The sequence below is a fragment of the Bombus vancouverensis genome, chromosome 6 (genome assembly GCF_051014615.1).
Source record: "Bombus vancouverensis nearcticus chromosome 6, iyBomVanc1_principal, whole genome shotgun sequence".
In the NCBI taxonomy this organism is placed as follows: domain Eukaryota; kingdom Metazoa; phylum Arthropoda; class Insecta; order Hymenoptera; family Apidae; genus Bombus; species Bombus vancouverensis.
Genome location: NC_134916.1, coordinates 15,566,282 through 15,590,057, shown reverse-complemented (window position 1 = coordinate 15,590,057; position 23,776 = coordinate 15,566,282). Strand labels below are relative to the sequence as shown.

Below are 23,776 nucleotides of genomic sequence, written 5' to 3'. Positions count from 1 at the left end.
TGTGTGTTATACAAATCAGTTTGAAATTTCATCAACATTGTTATGAAACTCGAGTGCCATGGTAATATTGGTAAAATTTGAAAGAAGATCTGGAGAGATACGTAGGAACTAAAATATATGTAATACTAGTAGGTATATCCGTGTATTTCACAAAGGTCGCAAAAGTATTTAAACAGCCAACGTGTATATATACTAATTTTTTTTTTACTAAATATACGTTAGCAGTAAATATCTAATAATTCATATATACATGTTCAGAATTTTAAAATTTTATCAATATAATCATGACAGTCGTATCTCATTGCAGTACTAATGAAATAACGAAATATTTTATATAACACAATATAGGTGTGAAAGTTTTCTTAGATGAGTATCCAAATTTCATGAGAAATATACAAATATTCGTCAGAACACGTATCGATTGCAACCATAGCTTTACGTTCACTTGACCAGACCTCGATAAATCGGTAACGGGCATGGTGCCAACGGGACATCCGGAACGGTGAATTTTCCAACGAGCCTACTGCCTGTTCCGTGGTAAAACTAATTACGTGTACACGGTTATCGTGCACTAACCGTACGAGTGTCCTTCTCGCCCTCTCCGTTGCACCCCTTTTTGAATATGCCCGTATTCCCCCTACTGGCCCGCGAAAACCAGATACTAATTATAGCGGACAGAGACGCCTGGATAGCACGTGGTGCATGGAAACGTTCAGGATGACGTAGCGCGACACCAGCTTTCGCGTGGCACGAGTGCCGCTAATTCGTATTTAAAGGTTTATCGGTCGCGTTTCGCGCGACAATTTCACGGTTCACAGAATCCATGTGACAGCCTCCGCTTCGGTGGTCCGCCACCGGTACATTCGCCACAACGAGGCTCCGCTCTTACGCCCACATAGAAGGGCAAAGTCGTTGCTGTTTCGTGGCGACGTGGAGGGTGAACTGTGCCAAGGGGTTGCAGATAGTATAGGGGTAACGGTAGTCTTAGCGAGTACAGAAAACTGCAAGCGTGTCACGTCACTCGAGCACTGTGCAAGTAATTTAACTGGCGAAGTACTCGGTAATAGTCCTGAGACTATATAAACAAAGCTGCTGGTTAATTAATCAGTCTAGGAGTCGGAGCTCGGTAATGGTTCCTGAATAGATTCCAGATTAATTGTCCTGTCGTTTCTTTGAGACTCTTCACCGTGTCTTCGCGCTACCCGTGAAACTTTTACTTACTTCTGATTATACTATGCAAGAAGAGAAAGATTACGAAATTTTTCACTGACTTTATGAACCAAACATCACGCTTCTTGCAAAGCTGTCTCTTCAAATGAAGTCTGGTTTTTTTCACAACGTTTTTTTCAACATTCACGCTTGGATTTAAAATGGGATCTTTATCTTTTTGGTAATATCGAGGTTTGCTTTTAGAATCCATCTATCTTTTTAGTAATATAGTGGTTTATAGTGGTTAATAGTGGTATAGCACAATCAATGCTGTACACGTCCGTGTATGGTCATTATCATCTATTTATCGATGACCAACTACACTGACTACAGCATCGATGCCTCGTTAAGCCTCTAATGAAGCTGGCTACAATGCTCACGTTACACATTGGAATACTGTTACAAAAGGGCACGTGCTATTTCTCATACGTTGATGGGCTAACCTATAAAACTTTGAGAAGCTTAATTAAATGAACGTTCAAAACTTTCTAACCCTCTCGGGGCAGATGTTTGTTTCGCCCATTAAAGATTATAACGAATACTTTACTCCAAGCACTTTATCCACTTTTCCACGTTATATGCATTTGTACATTTTTGCATATTGAAATTTTTGCCATAAATGCATGAACATTCCCAGTATACTCAAAAGGGTTAAATTCCACGAATGTAACAAGAAAGAAATCTCGCGTCTATTGATGTAAAATTTTTCAAGAGTGGTACAAGTCCGGGAAGGTCTGGGGAAATTTACCGGCGGTGGTCTCAAGCATTTTCACCTCGTTTCCCTCGGTGTTCTCAGATCCTCCTCGTCTTAGGGTAATACAAAGGGATCTAAGAGGCATTTTTCATCCAGCGAGTATTTTTTACTTGGCTGCTGCTAATTCACACCGCTTACGTTCTCTTTCTACCATCTTGCTCTCCCGCTTGTTAGATTGCTCCATCCCTTCTTACGGCTTCACCATCGTTACGCCTCTTCTCCCCGCCCGTGAAACTTGGGCAAGAGCAGGCGGGACGCCCATACTTTGTTCCCTTCTAGCCTCGATGCAATTTTAATCTCGAATTCCAAGAAAATTACCTTGCCGTCAGAGCCGTTTAAGGGGCTACTAGGTGAGATTGCCCCTGCTACCTGTCAGCCCGCTTGACATATACTATATTATGTAGCGAGATCGGCTTTTCTTGAAACTATTTTCGTTTTGCCTAATTTCGCTCCCCGTTATCGTTTATTGTACCGTCCGCTCGCGACTGCGCGCCCTCCCTTGCACCTCGGAAACGGAAATCTATAGGAACTGGCCCTTCCTCGTTCGTCTGTCGTCGATATTAAAAACATCAGTCTCCGGATGGAACGTCGAATAGCTTCTCTTCTTGCCAAAGGAAAAGGATTCTTCCAGGCAACATTAATTAACCGGAGTATTTCTTTATTGGATAGAAGAGCAGGAATTCTTTTTTTTTCTTTGGATGATAAACTGGTTCTTTAAGAATTAGGTTCGGTTATTTTTAAGCATCGACCTGGATTTTGAAGACAAAGGTTGTCAGACGCAATGCCATCTTGTAATGTCATTTACCATGTTTAGATCGAACAATCTAAGTGGATTATATATTGGAAAAGAGAGACGGGATTTTGTAATACTTTGACACAGTATTAAATTATCAACGATATTTATAGTATTGCGCTAAAGAAAGTGGAATGTGATACTGGTTTATTAGAGAGTTTCATTTTTCTTAAACATTGACTTAAATATTGAAAGGAAAGATGTTGGCGAGGTTAGCTCATAACTTCAAGATATTATTTATTTACTTACTTCTGCTCTAGGTTATAGTTAGATTCGATATAGAAGATCGTATATTCTAAAAAAGTGATGAGATTCTGGCAGTCTGCAGGTTTCAATGAAATAGTGATAAAAATATTTTTGGGAAATGATGAATTATTATTATATATATGAATTCGTCGTTTTCAAGCGTAGATCCGAATATTTAGAGGGAAGATTATGGAGAAAATGTGTCTCACCGCTAACCTTGAATACTTTTACCTAAGATAATAGACGAAATCAATTAAAAAATTTTTCGTTTGAAAGGACAGAAGATAAAATTCTACGTACCTGTTGCCGCACAGAACGAAGTACCGCTCCTTGAGGGCGAGAAAAAATGCTTCATCGTGTTTAATAATAATAGTAACAATAACCACTTTATTGCCACATACATAAATAGATGGACATGGCCGATGTACAGCGTGCAAGCTGGATCACACAATCAGATCCTTTTACAGTGAACTACACTTGCGTCTCCCTTTAATCGCAAAACACGCTCCAAAATAAAGGTTCCTCTAATCGCGACGTGTCACTCTAATCGGCGTATCCGGAACCGGGCGAAAACACACAGATTTTTGCGCACACGCTAGAAACGATAGTTTTAACACGGCAAGATATATCTCTTCATACGTCTTTCTCTTTCTTTCTCATATGCATTTCCATCTCTCTCTCTCTCTCTCTCTCTCATTCTCTTCTTTTTAAACTTTCGTTCGATCGGGTTCAAAGGAACTGCAAATCGTTGCCTATCGACTGGTCACACGAACGATATTTTGCGCGAAACAAACCAGCAAGGGAGAATTGGGCGGGGGAAAATGATTCGACCTAATGACAGGGCAGGGACAGACAGGAACGAGATGACGATTCGATTACCAGCCGCTGACTACCGATAATCCATTTCGTTAATATACAAGATATACATTCATTTCGTAGTAGCTTCGCTGTTTGTCGATCCACCGATCGGGAATTAGCACCGCCATTGGAAACACGGTTTCTAACAGTGTTCATTTGTTTTCCCTTTTCATCTTTCGCGAGGCGCCAACGCTTTGTCCATAGGATCCAGCGGGATAAAACAGCGAAACGCGGACCTAAACGATGGGAACCAGCGTCCACGCGTCGTTCTAGAGCGGAAACATCAGCGAAAAGCGAAAGGCCTCGGGCGATCTCGGGACTTCGACTACCATGCACCGCAACCTCCATCAATTTCTACAACTTCCGCGCGACAAATTTCGATCACCATCTGCTCGTTCCGCTCGTCAATCTGATTACATCGCGTTTCATCGTAGGATCGGTGTCTTCTCCATTGCGAGGATCCTTTATTTAGATTTTTTCAAACATCCAGTCGCGTCTAGTTTAATCGTTTAGTATTAGCAAATCGATTTGTCCGCTTGACACGTCCCTTCGGACCTAGCCAAAAAAAGTTTGCCGTTAGCACAGGCACATAACTGATAAATGGTCGTGTCTCTCTGACTTTGGTGAGAGGACGTCCTGGTGGAGTGCTGCTGTTGCTGCTGCTGTTCTCTCGAAGAGTGTGCTTGGTTAGGACTGGCTGTCTTCAAGCCTTTCATGAAGAGAGTCTTCGCGTCCAATTTGATGCCGCCGTGTACGCTTTGAAGTTTCAGATCCGTTAAACAGGAGGCTGAGATTTCGTTCGCCCAGGATTCAATGACCACTCGCTGGGGAGCGCTGATCTTCAGGGATCTGGTTGCTGATTCCAGTCTGTTGACAGAGAATTTGTCAATAATTGTATAAAATTATTTATTATTGAGATTTAAGTTGACCGTTGGAATGTCGCGTGAAATTGCGCTATTCGCATTGCATGTTTAAAGGTGCTATAACATTGAGTCGCTATGTTATCACAATTGATACTTCATCTTCAAATTCTATTACAATCTCTATTCAATATTTTATTATTTCTATTATTAACCCCTTAACCTACAACTACGGACATAGCCCGTAGTACGATGATCGGGCCAAATATGATATATAATTTAATATATAATAGCTTGTTTACGTTTTCTGCTCAAAATTCTCGAACGTAAATCGTAGGTTAAGGGGTTGATATATCATTTTCTTCCACTATTTGTATTAGTAATATGAAATTGACGTCTGTTAATCAGATTTCTTCAATGCATCCTTAAACGAATAAGAATATCGGTCGACGAATATGAAATGTTGTTTGTCCAAAGTTTCAATTTAACGAATCCATGTTATCGTCTAATTTTATCCTTTTTGTAAATTACCAATTAAATTAAAGGAAAAGAAGGTTGCTTTAAATCTTGCTTGCTACAAATATAGAACGCAAAGAAATGGAATTAATATGTATATATATAGAGAGACAGAGAGAGAGAGGGACAGAGAGAACGATAGAATCTCAAGTAGGAAATACAGTAGCATATTGGAGAAGCTAAATACGATTGAAAACTTGTAATATCGCGCGACAAAATAATATGGCAACTAGTCGACTGCAACGTCAGACTCGCAATAATCGATCCTTCTTTCTAAGAAGTGGTAAAGCAGGGTCTTCGACCGTGTCTTTCTTCCAATACTGCCTTCTCCCTTGCATCCCCTGCATCCCTCGTCATCGCCAACGACCTATTGCTTGCAGCCGAAGTATCTCGCTCGTTCGAATCCTCGGTATTTCATATCTGGCATAAATCCAATCCTATGAATATAATTTTCCGCGCGAGCAAAGTTTTATTGTAATCGTAAATCCGTCTGTAAATTGTCCGACACTATCAATAATCGCGGTATCAGTACGCCATCCGCTTCGTTCTTTCAAACCATCGCAATTTCCCATCTTATAATACGCTATCTTCTTCTACTATCCGCGTTTCAAAACGAAACGTCGTCGTTGACATTTAGCCGCCAAGTGGTTTAACGAATCGAGAAATTGATGTGGCTACTGAATATTTCGAGCTCTGTTAAATCAATTGAATATGATATAATGCAGATTTAAAGACTCGTAGCTACGACTGGCAATATTTTGAAGATTCCGAACGTTGAAGCAGGAAGAAGATTGAAGATTCGGAACAGAATTTGTGTCACGACTGTGGGAACGTTTCTTTAAAATATCTTTGTAGTTTCTGCGAACCATATGCTTGAAGATATTAACCTAGTTGAAAGGTTAAAGTTCTCCGGTATCTTCTTCTGCTGTGCATTATTATTTAACTACGAGCATATCATCCTTAATATTATTGCCATGTAGTATTATCAATTCGATAACGTTTGTAACTAATAAAATGCAGGCATTAATTTATCTCGTTTTTCATTTAATGTTATGCAATAATACAATGTTTTATTGCATTTGTTTGACGTTATTGCTTCCTAAAATAAAATAAAATGTACTAGAGTAACATTTTACCAATATTAACACAATTTCTTCTAACAATAGCTTTTAAGAATTAAAAAAGCATGCAGGAGTCCTGTTCATTTTTATATGAATAAATAAAGATTTAAATGAATGGAAAATATACGGACGTTTGAATACGTAACAGTTTTTCATCGCGGATTTAGTTCTCATTGGTCGCAGCTGAGCGTTGGCAACAAGTTCGATCGTATTGTACACGAAACGATTAAATACTCAATGAGAGTAAGGTACGCAATCTTTGTCAATGAATCTTCCCATCAATTACACGATTCCAGACAGAACTGCTACCCTCTCGTTTGACCGACGCCATATATTTAACATGTTACCACGAAGTTTAATCCCACGGGAGTATGCGTCGTATTGAATGCAATTCGGTATGATTATTTATAGTCGGGGGACTACAAGAAAAGTTGGTTGGAATATCGAAACGCTACTTGTGTCTAGAATCCAGCATCCGGGATGATTATCGGAGAGATGCAGAAAGTCGACCCAAAATGTTACGCTGAGTTTGTTGAACCGGATCGAAGCCACTCTTAGATGTCCCCGAAATAAATATGGGACAAGACTATCTGCGAGAAATTATCGCGATCATTTACTTTAATGTAGCAATTGTAAATTGCTTTGATCGAGATTCGAGAAATCTTTAAACAAAATTCTCCTTTATTTTTAAATTATTGAATACGCTCTTTCGTATCTCAAATCTTGTATCCATTATATCTAGTGTTTCCTACCATAAGTTTCAAGTTTTGACTTAATTTTATAATAGCCAATTGACCTCAAAAATGATCAACGATTTATATTGAACTGAATAAGCAGCGAAAATTTTCGAGATGAAACTTTCTACAAAGATAATTACAATTAAATATTACTGCAACGATCTTCAAGAAACACTTTGCGATCTCTTTTAAAGGAGAATGTTAAGTATATCCGTGGTATTTCCTACATTTCTATGCGTCTATCAAGCTGTTTAACTCTCATATGTCCCTTATCTTAACAGACGTTTGACACGTTACGATAGATATAAAAGAAGTTTTGCCTATTGCGATATGTCTTGACTATTTTATTATCTGTAAAATAAAAGAACGTAGGAATTGAACTATTTATTCTTTTAATATAGTGAGTCTCTATCGTTGTGTAAATTTTATATTAAACCACAAACTAAATTAGGAAAGTACAGTATGGATGAGAAATGATCATAAATCTTTTCTAGAATATTTATGCACACAAGCAAAGTATATTCGCTTATTGCAATTTCCGTTTTATGATTACCTGAGACCACGACCAGATTCCCCTCTGACGAGAGGCGTTTGAACACTGCCCTGGAAAACAGCACCCCCGTCGCCAGTCACCCTCAACATTTCTGCCCCCACCACCACCTGCTCCCTATCTGCTGAGAAGAGAACTCCTCCTCGAGGGTCGGTTATCCGGAAACCTCTCGACACGCAGTCCACGCGATCCTCGCCTGTAAAGTGGACAAAAAGACAGTCATCTGCCATTTCCCGTTTCACGATAAAAGGGAACGAGAGGTATAAAAAGTGAAACGAAGAAGTGGAAACTTCTTCAACGGGACAACGAGCTCGTTAGAAATCGAACCAGAGATCCAGGAATCACGTTTCGCTGAATGTTTAAAAGGGATAATGGAGTTTAAGTTTGCCATGGTATCCGTTAGTAATATGTAACGAATCTTCGTTTACATATTTATTGTACGTGTCCTGAATTTACGCGCAGATTTAAATCGTTATGCTGCAAAGAACGAGGAATTACTTCGAATCGTTTTGTTTCGCCGACCGAATACAAGCACTGACGTATTCATTTAAACGTTTAAACACCTGAAAAGAGAATACGTAATTGAATAAGAATTTTTCGAGGATTTTGTATGTTAGATGAAAGATATATCTTTCGTATTCCTTTGGGAGAATTAAACGAATTTTGTTATCTCAATTTTGTTTCTATACACGGGAATGTTTGAAATTCCGATCGTCATCGACATTAATACAGTGCACCGATGCCTTCAACGTGACGATTGTCACGCGATTTAATTCCATAGCTGTAAAACCGATGTGACTGCAAACGTTCGTGTCCATTAACGGGTACATCTCATTCCTGTTACCCCCGTTGTTATCGATATCCGATCCTTTTGTTTCTCGAATGGACGCAAGGCGAACATATCCGGTGGCATTAAAAAAATTCTGTAAGGAAGAATGAAATAAAACTAAATATTCGTTCATCTTGAAAGGGGACAGGATTTTGAGGACAATTACCGCGCGATCCTATAAATCCTTTGAAAATCCGAGTAATCCCATTTTTCCACAGGATATTCACGTTCTGCCTCTTCAAAGAGTTCTGAAGATTCTTTGTTACAATTTCAAAGCTCGAAGAGAACGTTTAATTTCGCGATCTATACTTTTAACAGTCTGATTAAATACTAATCATGAATTACTCTTCCGTTTCAAACATTTCACGATTCGAATTAACTCTGACCGCAATTTAAAATCGACTCGTTCCCCTCTATCGATTACGAATCGACCAACAACGTTCGATTACATTGAAATACAATGAAACAAGCGATTGCAAATCAAATATCTGTATCAATAGTTCGTTTCCACCGATCGAAACTGTAATCCAATATTTCGTTGGTTAATACCTTAACAATCATTCGTCGAAATGTGATGGAGAGACAAATTGGCTCGTTGACGAATTGAAACTATGCAACGAAAATATTCAATGAAAAGGTTCAACAAGAACGTCGAATAAAATCATTCGACAAAATATTTTGTCAACTATATTCTTACCAACGGTGAACCGAGCGAGCAATCGGCCATCGTGCGACCTGGCGGAAGCGGTGAAGTTGCTCCAGGACTCGAGCACCAGATTCTTTCCTCGTCTGGATCTCAGGCTGGAGGCCACCAGAGCATCCAATACGGCGGCCTGACCTCTAAGCTCGACCCCTCCGGGCACTACCTTCAGGGAGCCGATTCCCTCCTGAAAGAAGAGGAAATGACTGTCAGGAAATAAACGAGCCTCTCTGTCGTGGGGTTCTTTCTGGGTCGGCCGTTCACGATCGTCGAAGGAATATAGAAGCCGTAGGCCTCCTATGTTAAAATTCGCTTGCCTCACCCGATTCTAACTGCGCTTCCGTTTCCTTTCTTCTCTCTCGTCCTTCCTCCATTTCCTTCTTTCATCTTTCCCTCTCTCTTCCCCTACCTTTTCTCGTCCCTATTTTTTCTTATTTTTTTCACATTTCCATGGATCCATAACGGTCGGCAGATATATATTTTGATATAGTCTCACGCCATGATTCAACAGCACGAAAATTAAATACCATCGGGCCGACATTATTGCCGTTTCAGACGGTTGAATAATAAATGCGATGATGAGCTACGAGGCCTCACTCCTGCGAGTCACCACCCACAACCCTCCTGGTCTAACCCATTGTGAAGCCAGCGACTCGTTTGAAATATCTCTCGCATAATATTGGAACAGTGGCGAGGGCAGAATTTTATTTCGACCACCAACTCGGGGGTATATCGAGGGTGTCGCGCTAGCTTGTACAGTACTGTCGAGGGTATCGAGCGAAATATCGAGCTTGCTTGCTCGCTCGTGGCTTAAGAGGAGAAACTGCCACATGACGAACCGGCGAACGTACTATAAAGCGGACACATTGCGTATATGTATATCCTGTTTCGTATTCGTCTGATAAACTTTGGATATTCTTCCGTTTACTCCAGGATATACGTTCTTCATCCTCGTCTCGTTCTTGCTGCATCTTCACGCAATTTTCACGAAAGACATTCAATTTCCCGTAACATTAATTGCGCTAGGAGATCGAACGCGCGCGTGTCTATAAACTTCTTTTGTTTATCGTTTTTCCGAAAGTATGTTCAGGGACCCGTCCATCGTGATCGACGATTCATTTTTACGTCGATCGTGAGAGGAACGTTCGCGGTAATTGCGTTCGAAGCGTCTAGACATGGGCATCTTGTCGTCTTCTCGAGAGAAGGGAGAAGAGAGGAGAGAGATTGCTCTCAAACTTGAAACGCCAGCCACGAAAAATTCGCTCCACCCCTTTCCATCGTTTTACGTTCTAGCTTATATAGTACATATATCTAGATCGTCGTCTCTACATTGGTTTCCGATGATTAGCCACTCGATTGGAAGCAATCACCACGCGCTAGCCTGTTCCGCAGTTTCCACTTATTATAGCGACCGATCACTACGAAATGCGGCTACTAGTTGGGTAAACGCCAGTAAACTCGACCCAGCTGCTCCAAAGTCTCGCCGAATAATCGTGGCTTGGGATTTTCTGGCTACAAAATGCGTTTCAGGGAACACGAGCGATCGAATTACCCGGTAGTCGATTAAGTTTCATCGATATTCGTGAATTCGGCCAAAAGGTGATAGTCTTAATTGTGGTTAAATAAGAATGGTATAAGCGTTTAAACGATTTGGCATTAATGTGAGTGGTACAAATATAGTAGTTGAGTAAAGATTAATTAGAAATGTTAACCGGGGAATCGAAATAGCAATGGTTCAAGCGATACGAGTGAAGATTTCCAACAGAAATTGACAACGTCAATTAGACAACGACAATTTAGAATAGATATTTAGAAGGAGAATGAGTGGTAAAATGTTAGTGGAATATTTACTTCTTTTGACATTAAAAAAACCGTTTCCTATTATTTTTTCTTACTCTTAAATACGTCATTTGCCACTTTAACCCCTCAATTTTAAAACGGAAAGAAAACGTAATTAATATTCGAATTCATTTGGCCTATGAACGATATTAAAATCCAGCGTAACTTTCTAAAAATATCCGGCGAGCAGTAACGTTGGTTTTAAGGCTAATTTCGTGCGATCGTTACTTTATACGAGCGTGTTCTACCTCTCAGGTAATTCTTGGACGCCTTCCTCAAAAAATTTCACTTCGGGCCAGCGGAAGGACTCGGCGTTAATTTTCGCAGCTAATTTCTAGCGGTCGGTACCCGTTAACTCTTTTTTCTTCTTTCGTCCATAAAACGAATTTCCTCAACCACAAAAGCAGAAACAACCTTCGCCATCCAATAATTAATTCTTCGTCTCGTCGCGTTTTAAAAAATGATCTCCACAAGCTGACTCTTTCATTGCTCTCGTTTTATATTTGCACGCTGCTTCAATTAAAAAGAAACAAAAAGAGAAAACCAGAGAACAATATTCGCTCGCAGAACGAATTACTAATACACGAATATTATTGTCAGACATAATAGTGAGAAAATTGACGTTCGTTATGTTTCAAAATTTGCGTGTTTCAATCCAATTCTCTTTTACTAAGACGAAACTCGAATTAACTCTCAACAGCGTGACAAATTAAAAGGATCGTGGTCGTTATTAGAAGAAGAGGGCCGCGTTCCAGGTTCTCGGCAGTTCTGAGCTCGATCCTCGTTTAAATTCCCGCAGCCGGAAGTCGAGAGCAGCGGCGGCAGCGTACTGCCGAATGCGCATATACGCATAGCTGCGGCCGCAGCCTGGTGAGTTCCTTCTCCATCGTGGCGCCACTCGATTAGCCAAATCGTTCGGAAAACGATACGATCTCTTTGCTCTGTACTTAACCGTAACCGTAAACCCCAATGGCGTCGAGAGGGCCATAGCGGTGGCTGCCTTTTAGAATCGTCGTACGCTCAAAAGGCGAACCAACCGAATCGTTGGATGGCTGGAAAGTTAAAGGACAGACGTCGTTGAACTTTTCACTGCCTATCCTGCCATTCGGATCAAGACGCTACGAATTTTTGATCGACTGTTACCCCAAAGTGTCTTTCTTTCTATTTGCGTCATTTGATCGTCGAATTAGGGTCACACAGAAAAATGTCGTTCTTCTATTTATAAGGCTATTTCTATTTATTTATTCGGTTACTCGAATTGCTGTTGAATATGTAGATGACGATGTACAAATAGCAATTAATTTGTTATCAGAAGTTAATTGACACAGTCTCTTTCATCGAAGAAGTATTCCTGTATTCTTGTAGTCGGACAACTTGTTTTACTTGAGCGATAATGAATATGTCTGTAGATTATTTAGATCGTTTACATACTTATTTTCGTACATTACATTACTTTACGCGTAAAACCTTCTCACTCGTGCCATTCTAATTCGATAACAGGGGCTCGTATATAATAATAATATAATAATAATAATAATTCCTGTTTTTTAAATAGACGAAAAATGGTTTATCTGCCAATGATTTAAGGATATCAATCTCGTATTATTTTTAGGCAAATAAAATGGCAAGATAATACAAACGTTCGATTTTGAAATGAAAGTGAATTTATCAGTAGTAGAACAGATATTCTGGTCGTCCTCTAAAGCGAGACTCTCGACATCTACGCTATCATTGGGAGCATCCACTACGAATCTCGTTTCTATTTGCGTTTCCCACACTAATCTCGACTAAATTCGATGTTTCGGAATGTTTTATTTAAAACGTGAGTTCTTGACAGCTCGAACTTGTATTCCGAATGTAACTATTAAAATTTCCATCTAGTTGCATTTACTGGCTGAGGTAGGTACAGATCACGAGTTTTTAAATAATATATCGCTGTAACTCTACATCGGTTAAGGAAAGACCGGCTTAAAAACGTACAGCGAGGAACATGATAACGAGATAATTTTATACAATAAGAAATTCCACGTATTTACGCAGAACACTCTTAAAATTTGCAATGTAATAACGACTGAGAGTTGATGTCACTTGTTTGAAGGATTAAATGTCTTCTCTTTGAATGTGTTCGAGTACACCTTGTTCCGATGGTAAGTATTTTCTCTGTATCTATATCTTTATGTATCTGATTTCTCGTGTTTACGCGTTTTATCTTCCACTTTGTAGATGAAAGCTATCACGAAATTACACGCGTTTGTTCTTAAACTTTTACTCAAAGCGCGCTCGTCCCGTAGTTATATCAAAGAGCAGTCGTTACAAAATGCAAAATTAATGACGATCCTTCGATGTTATCACGTGACATTCAACGTGTATACACTAATGTATAATAACTACGTTTTAGTTCGATTACTACGATATTATGTATATCAAAAGGCATGATTTAATTCGAAAACTTTGCAACGAAAGCGTTATATCTTTGTAGAAGTAACATATTATTAAATGATATTTGCACAGTTTTTTTCGATAACTTTTTGCCTATTCATTAATTTTTCTTGTGACTTTTTCCTTTTCTTATGAAAAAAGTATTTCGTAAAAATACATAATACGAAATGGGATAAATCTTTTATTTGTTTTTCACTGAAATCATAAAGTCTTCTTTCATATCGGAAAACTCTTTTTATCGGCGATACCAGATTTTTCTCTTTAATTAACGCATTTGTCGTTCAACTAAAAGCAAAGTTTGCTAGGTAATATTTTATAAATGTACATAATAAATAACTCTTTTCAAATTACATAGGATGTATACAATACAGAATAAAATAAAATACGCATTTATTTCTATATATACAGAACATAAAAATTTCAAAAAATGTTACAAATTATCCGAGCAATCCAATACATTATAAAGTATAAAATGATATGAAACCTTCGATGTTTTCCCCGGGCAATGTAATTACAATTTTACTCGTACGAAATATAGTGTGCGGAAAGTCAACTTTCGTCCAATTAATCGATCCAGATAACAACAATATCTCGACTCAATGTGGCCCGAATTGTGGCCGAAAACCCATCCAATAATCACAGTTACGAAAATTAATCTAGCGACACGCGATCAGCCTGGTTCGCAACTTTCGTCCATTGCGCGCTAGCCGAGGGTGGGAGGGATGAAATTAGCTGGATTCGATTTCGGCATGAAATCAAATCAAATCGACTCGATCGCGATAGTCGTTCCGTTCTTTCCTCGGATGCTATCCGCGTTCCAATTATTATAAAATTCTCCATTTTTTGCGATTTCGCTTTGTACGCGTATCATATTCTCGGTTAAAAGCAACTAATCAATTGAAACAATGCTTCTAATTTTTTTTGGATCCGACGGTCAAGAAACTACTGATACAAATAGTTTGTCGTTTATGCTCAACGTTGCGTACCTATAAGCAACAGTGCTTTAAAATGTTAAATATCAATTAATTAAATGATAGATATATGAATTTATTTTCTGTAAAAGCGATTCTAATTTTAAATTAGATTTGTGTCTTTTTTTAATAAGGAAATCAGAAAAAACGTATTTCCGTTAGTAATAATTCAAGATAAAAGATGGTTCTACAGTCTGATAATAATTACCTAGCTAAAAATCACAGTCGTATGAGTTAAAAATTGCCAGTACATGAATTTAATCACATATTTCAATTTTTCAGAACATCGAACGGCTAGTTTCGGTTTAATTAGTATAATTAATTAAGATATGCTCTGCTGGAATACGTTTTTACGATTTTGCATACTATAATGAATTTTTAATGAGAATAAATCTAGGATATTCTGTTTTATTCCCAGTCGGAATACGACGATTTGATAAAATATAATAAATTTTTAATAACAACAAATGTAGGACAATGTCTAACTAATTTACTCCAACTGTGAAATATAATAGAAACGATGCAAAAATTAAGTTGCTATACTGAAAAGAATTAAATCAAATAGCCACTTGACTTTCAGTCAAAAACGAAAAAGGTTACAAACATAGGTAATAATATCAGAAGAATAGTAGATCTTTTCTTTGTTCATATTTACCAGCCTGTTCAGCGATTTACGAATGTAAGATCATTTGAGAGATCACACGACCAGCTGACCCAATATTTTCCCCCTGGCTAGCTGCTTCAGATTCTTAGGAGCTCCCATCGGACAAGGCGAGTGCTTACGAGGAGTGCCCCGAGCAGGACGTAATGAAATCCAAATAACACCCCTTGCACGTGTATATCATCATAACGACGCCCTCGGAACGCCGCGCTCCGAACGGCTGCTCGCCGTCCATAAATTAATACAAAGCGCGTTATTTACAGACTTTCGAACACCATTTTCACGGCTTCGCCAATTTAGTCGCTGGCCATTTTATTCTCATCGATCAATTTCCTTCGGTATTATTTAACTAATATTAACGTTCTGCTGCTATTCTATTTGTTCAAAATGTTTGTTCTTTGAGAATCCATCATGCACAGGGTGTTCACGTGAACTGTCGACGCTATCTTTTATTACTGGTACGCAGTATGAAAAATATTGTTAGTAAAAATTAATCTGCCTTAAACGGACAACGTATTGGCAACGAATCTGTCGAGAACAGTTCTTCTTTTTCGTAAGAAAATGAATGTTACATTGTATTATAGCACTTGCTTTATATTCTTGTTGATGTGCATTCATATATTTGCTTTATTCCATCTTTAGCTTCGATTGTTCGATCCTTTAATATTTTTCTACTATCAAGAACCTGTTCTTCAATGTCACGTGGTCGTAAAGGTACACAGGTTACGTCTGGATACTGCTGTGTGTACTAAGTTCCATATTGTGAAGTTAATATGAATGTAAATCAGACGCTATAATATTCTTTGAATTCGTGTCAATACCTTTCTTAGGATATTACAAGAGAAATCGTATTCAATTTTACTGTGAAAAATATTGTTCTCAAAATGTTTCTCGAATCACTGTGTTATCCACTAATGCACGATAAATACAATTTTTTCCATTTAACTAAATATTCATTTTCCATTTAACAAATCCACCCTCACAAAACATGAAACAGAAGCTATCTATATCTTGACTAAATAAAAATTTCGAGGAACCCATGTGCGAACGAAATTAATTTTCCCATGCGAGTACCAGCGATTCTTCTCGTTAGCTCGTGACCCCCGACCGTGAAGAAATTTCACCGGTTTCTCCGTGTAGACAGTCGACTGCGATAAAACAATCCCGTTGTGTTCTTGTCTAAATTTCCGGTTGTTCACTCTACATGTGGCATAACATTGGAATTAGTCGGTATTCGCATCGAGAGACGAAATGTTGAAGCGAGATGCAAAGCGAACGTGTTCGAGCGCACGCAATGCGCAGGCCCCTCTCCACGACTGATGGAGAAACGCTTTCCTTCATGTTCCTCTCGACAGCACCTACGTACACGATACCTCCCCGTATAGGAAGTTTCAGAAAGTTGATGGCAAACTTTAGAAGTATGTATCCGTGAATAGAAGCGGAGGAATCTTAACCCTTCTGTTGCTGGCGACGCCACAATATCGTCTACTTATTCTGTTAATTTCGGCATGTCACGCTATACTCGCGTCGTGTCCTTTGCATCGCATTACGGGCTTCTTTACGATAAACCTATACAAAATATAAATTTCGTCCATTGGTGCAGAAAAGTACGAAAATCATCCGTCATTTATTAGTACAGAAAAATACGAAAATCGTCCGGAACTTTTATACAAAAAGATATGGAAATCCTTGAATAACTCTAAAGATAGGTATTTATATTGCAGTCTAATTTTTTGTCAAACTTTTTATTAAATTTTCTAGTTAAAAATATATTTGCCATAAATACCTTGTAATTTCTATATAAATTTCCACACTGGTTTCAGGCTTTACCAACAGAATCATGACAATCATGTCATTATAGTGCTAGCGGAATTCCAAAATACTTTACGTAACACACACAATACGGACACGAAAGTTTCCTACGATAAGCGATCAAATACTTTCCTCTTCGTTAGTTTCAACAACCGCTTCGACATCTTTCCTCACAGAATTATTGTTTAAGCAATATGGAAGAACCGTGAGCAATCTTTAGATGAGTATTGCGTAATCACCAAGTTCGGTTCTATGTTCCTGAAACACCTTGTACACTTGTCCGCACGCGCGCTTAAACCGCACGTAATTATACATATGCAGGTGGTACGTACACCACGTTAATGCACCTCACGTAATTATCCCGAGCTGGACAGGAGTCGTCTAACTTTTGCCGCGAGTAATCCGACTGGTAGTCCTGTCAGCACCCTCTACGTGGCGAACCGCTCGCCCCTCAACGTCGAGGACCAGCCAGACCACACCCCCACCCCTGCAGTTACATCGTCGTGGCGACATTGCAATTTCATGTTATTTTACGTTGTGCACGGCGCAAGGATTAAATCGCGGAGTGTACTGATGGCGGATGGTCTCGCTATCCGGCTAGGATTTACCAACGTCCGGTATGATTTCGTAGTTGAAACGCGGCAATACAGTTCGCTGCCAGCGTTGATACATCGCCGACCGGGATTAGTTCGTTTCATTTCGTTTTCGTTTCGTTTCTAGTTGCTGTGCGATGAGGAGAAGAAGAACGAAGGGATGACGGTGAAGCTTTCTGGATGGAGAGGTATGAAACAGCGTTAAGCATAGGTGATTCAAGTAACGACAGAGGAGGAAGAATTTGAGGAATTGTAGATTTAGTCCGAACAATTGCTTTCCGATGGATATGGAGCGACGAGTTACAAGGTTATGAAAGAACATGGAGAAATTTATGGCTCGATTAAACGAAATGCTACGTCCTGTTCTTAAAAAGTTGTTTAAAACATTAACATTAAAAGAATAATAGGACATTAATCGGATATTAAAAGAAATTAAGGCAACTATTCTAGATGGCTTAATTTAAGTTGAGTCTTAACAGTAATGTTTAATTTGATTTAGCGGATATATTATAATCACCCTATTTATCTATTCTGGCTATTAAAGAATCTTTTTAGGATCTCTTAGAAATTTAAAGAAACTCATTGTCGAAAAGTTTCTCAAAAAGTCGTTGATAGAAGCAGTGCGTATGCTACAAACTTTCCGGACACTCTAAAGAAAGTCTTTCTCGATACTGGCTTCGTAGAGTGTATTAGCGTAGCTATCGAGCGATTATTGAAAGGTGGACAGCAAACGAAAGTAACGTTTGATCAGAGGGAACAGGTGATTTTTATAGTGATATTGATTATATTTATGCTCTTTTATTTATTTTAATACTGCACTGCATAAATATTCCAGTCAACTGCCAATTTGTTTCATATTCTATGGATATTTGGAGAAGATGGATGACTTGTATCAATTATGTGCAAATCTCTCTCACGGCACGCTTAATGTTCCTCTTACTCCTTCACTGGGTCATATGGAAAACTAGAGCGTGCTGTTCTCCCTGCAACTCACTCCTCTGCTTATAATAATTTAACAATCCTTCTTTGTAATATAAATCCATCACAAGTTACCTTTAATTATGTTATATCCTATTCATTCTCCGATGATTATGCACCATTATATCGCTCGTTAAGCGGAAAGCTTTGCAAATAAGATAATCGATAAGAAGACGGCTTTAAAAGTATCAAGAGAAAAAAGATCATCGGTCCGTGAATCAAAGAATAATGACGGGCGACTTCCAACGGGTCACGTCGTGGTTAATATTCGAATCGATTCGCTGCCAAATGTAACGGATCGAAATGGGTGTAATTATCATTACCGCCGGCAGCGAATGAATTGTTAATCCGCTGATAATTCAATCGTGGTATTTACCGGGTGAAACTCAACGAGCATTGACACTCGTTTTATCTAATGTTTCGATCCCTTTTGCGCATGGTATATGTGGCAGCCCGTGAATGTGTGTGCACGGGTCGGACAATAGCCTATGAAAGATACCTCGAAGAAATGGTGATGCTCTATAATGAGCGGTCCTCGTGCAGATCATTTTCTTAAGATAACGAGAGAAGTGGTAACAGATATCGTGCGTATCATGGCTCATCGATTTTCGTTTCTATTTATACCTATACATCTATGTACGTATAGTTAATAATTAAATATCTAGTGCATACATGTATAATACAATTATATATATATATTTCGTACACATCTTTTGCATTAATAGGAACAATTCTTTATATAATTTACAAAGAAGATGCTAGGAGACGGGACGCCCCAAGGGCATCATTAACGTCGGTACAGTCTCGTTCAGTCCTGGCATCCTCCTTTATAATACTCCGAGCCTTTTCCAGGTGTCTCGTTTTCCCCTTCGTCTCGGCCTCTTCGGTTTCCGTCGCTGGCCTTGCCACTTTCTTCTTCCTCGATATAATCATTTATTGTATTCTTCGTTCTCTAATTAATCTCTGCCTCGAAGGGGAACTACTCTATCCAATGCAGCGAAAGACACAGCGAGATACCTTTCGGCGACCCGGTTACTCTTCTCCCTCTTGCTCTCTCTGTTTTTCTATCTACGTATCGTACGACGTTCTGCTTTCTTCTATCCTTCTTCATCTTCCCACCTCAATAGCTCTTTTATTTCTGCATTTTCTTTTTGTTTTGTTTTGCGCGTAGTCACGGGGATTAAAAACGAGGCAACGTGAAAAAAAGGAAGGGAGAAAATAACGAGAAATACAAAAAAAAAAGAAAAAAGAAAGGAGAGAGCATAGAAGAAATAGAAGGAGAGGGGAGTATGGTAGGCTTTGAACGAATGGTAAACGAGGCGACACGAATACGCGGAAAAGCGCGAAAAGTCTGGTGAATGAACACCACGCATCAGCCAGGCCACGGTTTTGAAACTTTGTCTCGGGAAACCGTGTTGTTTATAGTTTTTAATAACCCAACTTTTCGCTCGTCCCGTTGCCTTTGATCACGCGTAAGTACACCACTGCAGCGGTAATTACTTTATTTCGGACCAAGCTGATAAATTCCTTTGCGATGCGTTTCACGACGCACTGTGGCGACGCTTTTAATGTACGCAGTCACAACGATACTAATAGGAATAGAAGAAGACCGACGAATATCCTTTTCATTTTTCGGTGTATATATCCTAGACTCTGCGTTCGATAACAACAGCACAAATTGCTTTTTGTGCTCTGTAAAAACTTTCGGATTTCACGAAAAATCTTTCTTACCAACATCGAGTTCGAAATTTGGTATCATCTCCTCTTTTAATTTAAAAATGCATTCGCCTTTTTATCGGATAACTGTACTACTTAATCGAGACATTCCATTTACATACAGATATTGTTTTTCCATGATATTTTCCAAAATATTTCACGAGCGTAAACTTATTATGCCTGTTTCCGTTAGTGAAGTCGCTTGACTTTCAGTAATTTGAAACACTTTACTAATGTGAATTTGTTGTTGTACCTGACTTGCTGAGTTTCAAATGAGTTAAAAGCGAAGTTCTTCCAACCATTCTTCGACTCAAAAACAAAAACCACAGTTACTGGGTAATGTAGTATTCTTTCCAGTGTTGCAGAAATATATTGGTTGCTTGGATTAAATCAACTCTTTGTACATTTTCTGTTTAGTCATGTTTCGTGTACATAATATTTTTGGATACGCAACCTTTTTCTTCTCATTATGGACCCGCTTGAAGTCGTATTACTTGAACTCAAATGGTTTGACTACAAATAACTTGATTAATCTGAACAATACTTTCAAGCTTAATATAGAAACTACATTTCTCATCCTCAGTAATATCCTTTTATCTGCTCCTCCTTTTTTTCTATAAAATGTATTTCCAACCAAAAGAAGAGATCGCGCTCCACACCATGGAAATTCACACGAAATATTGTGAGGATCATCGAAAACTAGGGGTGAAAACGTTGGTGGTACGAAAGGTGATCGTCGTAAAATGGAAGAAAAAATCGTACGTTTCACCGCGGTTGAAATCCCTGGGAACGATAAACTCGTCCGCCCGTTGTTCGATCCAGTTTCACTGGCCAACAACTATGGTACCGGTGTACGTTCAAAATTCATGGCGCCGTGCCCGGTATACTGTACTTGCACTTGCTAGCTTGGCCGCTGTAATAGATATCCTTTAATACTAACGCACCCGCTTATATGCAATGTATATACAGGGTGACCCGGCCATTTCTCACGCATTTATTGGCCGGCAGGGCAACTTTTCCAATGAATCAATATCGACCGCTTCGTCCGTTGTCCTTCGTCGTTACGTTTCGTTGTTCGACAAGTTGGCCACAGTTTATGCAAGATTCATCCACCGCGAGCCAACGACCGGTAAAATGTAAAATTTTAGAAGTATCCGTTTCGCCAAATTTTCTATGTCGATGGTCTTCGTTGTTAACATTCTATGCTTCGCTCTCCCGTGCAAAATTCGTGCGAATTTGAATATTTGAAATTTGTACACGACAGCTGAAGAGAAACGAGAATTTGCGCTTCCTATGATTCGTTCGTTGATAAATTTTCAATAACGAATTCCGTCCGTGAGAATTCATTTCATGAATTTTTGAGAATTTCGAATATCGATCTCTTGACAGGACAAAGACTCATCAAGATGATTTCTGTTTGCACGTTAACCGCTTATATTTTTATAAACCATCAACCGATTTCCCGGTGAATACAATGGCTATTATTTCGTTGATTAAATCAATAGATATGAGGTCGTGTAAAAGTGGATCCGACTTTATTGCACGTACCGGATAGAATTTTGTCCGGCGGGCCAGCGTGTAACGGTCATATTTCTCCGAGCCAACGCGTACAAATTTTCATCATTTATTTAGCCCGCGGAAACTGTTTTCGAATTTTTATCGGCACCCTTGCTATTAACCTCTTTCCCTCCCCCATTTATCGATTCGTCGCCTGGTTACGCGGCGTATAATTGGATACTGGATGGAAAAATATGGGAAAAAGGACCGTGTTACGAGTTGCTGATTATGTAATGAAATCATTTTATGGGTTTACAACACTTTATGAAAAATTCTAAATTTTCATATTTTACATATTTCCATTTGCTATTTTAAGCTCTCTTGCATATAATATTTTACGAATTTTAAGGTGCAAATTACTACCAGTTAAAAGTCTTTATAACTATTTGTATCTTTTTTTTTTTGTTATTCTGTTGAAAAAAAAGTTCGAGTTCAAAAAGCATAAAACCGAAAACCTATATCGCTATTTTAGCTCTGTAGCCGCGAAAAGCATCGAGAATCGCGTTCCGCACAATCTGTTAATTTCGGCGGGCTACGCTGTTTGTAAACTATAAGTTATTGTAATAAACAGAAATATTTCCTTTTCCTCCACTTTTTCTGATTTTCTTTTACGTTACACGAAAAGTGCCCTAATGATCATCAACTTGTACGATATATAAATTCTATCTGCGGTTTTGTACGGAAACATATGAAAGTCTGCCGCAGTTGCAATATCAAGAAATTAATATACAGCTACGATAAGAGCCATAGTTAGAAAGCTTCGAATAACCAACTTATTACATAACGAAGCAACGGAAGAAAGAGCTCGAGAGCGGATACGTCGGTATATCGCGACACAGGATTCACCTTGACCCTCGAGTGTAACGTGGCTGTAGTGTCCCTGATGCAATATAAGAGGGAGCCGTATACAGGTGAACTCCATATGGATATACGAGAGTTATAGAGGTCGATTTCGTAGGCGATATTACGGAAGAGGCATGGGAGCGTTTGCTTCGCTACCGACCTGTATACGTAAAGCCGTTAGTGGCAATATAGTATCTGTATACGGTGCCAGCCAACATAACGTTTCGAGGTGATATTATATATTGTTCGTAATCGAAGATCTCGTAAGACCTTTCGATCCGACCGGAGATATTGGAAGCGTTGCTAGTTATGAATTTCCTTCTTACCGAGCCAACTTTACGACGGAGTTCGCGCACTAAATTCTGTTTCTCGAGCGACGCGAACATCCGCGATGTAAGCGAACGAAATTTTACGACTGAATTGGGGTGAACGGAGCCAGTGGGACGTGGGAAGGGAGAGTGGGTTAAGTTCGGATGGGTCGAATACAAAAGCGAGGATAGTCTCGATAAAGTTGAACCATCGAATTATTAGATTACCGGAAAGCCAAGGAAGAAGAATATGCGGGATCGAAGAAAATATTCGTAGCTGCTGCCTGGCTCGATACCATTCCTGGAAATATCTAACTGTCGAACCGGGTAATTGATTTGCGATTCAATCAATCAACAATTATCCTCCCTGTTCGATGTGTTTTTGAATATTTATGGTGAATGAGATATTGGATATTGATAATTAAATTTTCATAGGCGATAGTTCAATTTTTAGTAATATTGACAGGAACACCGGCTTGCTATTGTATATGTAATTTTCTCTATAAATCACTGGACACTTGCTAACTTCAACCCCTTAAGCCGATAATTATTCATGGACAAACTAGTAACTCTGGAGATAATTAATTTGGGAATTCAGTAAGTTTTGTGGTAACTGCTTTGAAATTATATAGAAAAAAAAACTAGTAATAGGTAATCTAAATAATTGCATTTATTCCTGTTATAAGTCTGCGAAAATAAATATTGAAATTCGACAGCATTTAAGCGAAAAAGCGTTAGGATTAACAAAAATACATTCATTGTATCGATTAAAAATTTTCATTTCTGACATTTACATTATTTATCATTTGAACGTTTCAATTTGAATAATTTTGTAATCAATATTATTCAAAACTTACGGGAACGAACGACATTTCTTTGAAAATAG

General features: G+C 38.8%; 1 protein-coding gene across 4 annotated transcripts in view; it reads right to left on the bottom strand.

The window, feature by feature from the left end:
- Positions 1-3,361: 3,361 nt before the first annotated feature.
- Scgdelta (sarcoglycan delta) overlaps positions 3,362-23,776 on the bottom strand; it is a 185,127-nt gene continuing 164,712 nt past the window's right edge. For all 4 annotated transcript variants that reach the window (XM_033335856.2, XM_033335858.2, XM_033335859.2 and 1 more), the window contains 3 exons: positions 9,171-9,360; positions 7,648-7,840; positions 3,362-4,727 (listed from right to left, as the gene is read on the bottom strand). In XM_033335856.2, the coding sequence (XP_033191747.1) occupies positions 4,376-4,727; positions 7,648-7,840; positions 9,171-9,360 (735 nt within the window). In that variant the 3' untranslated portion in view covers positions 3,362-4,375. The remainder of the gene's footprint in view (positions 4,728-7,647; positions 7,841-9,170; positions 9,361-23,776) is intronic.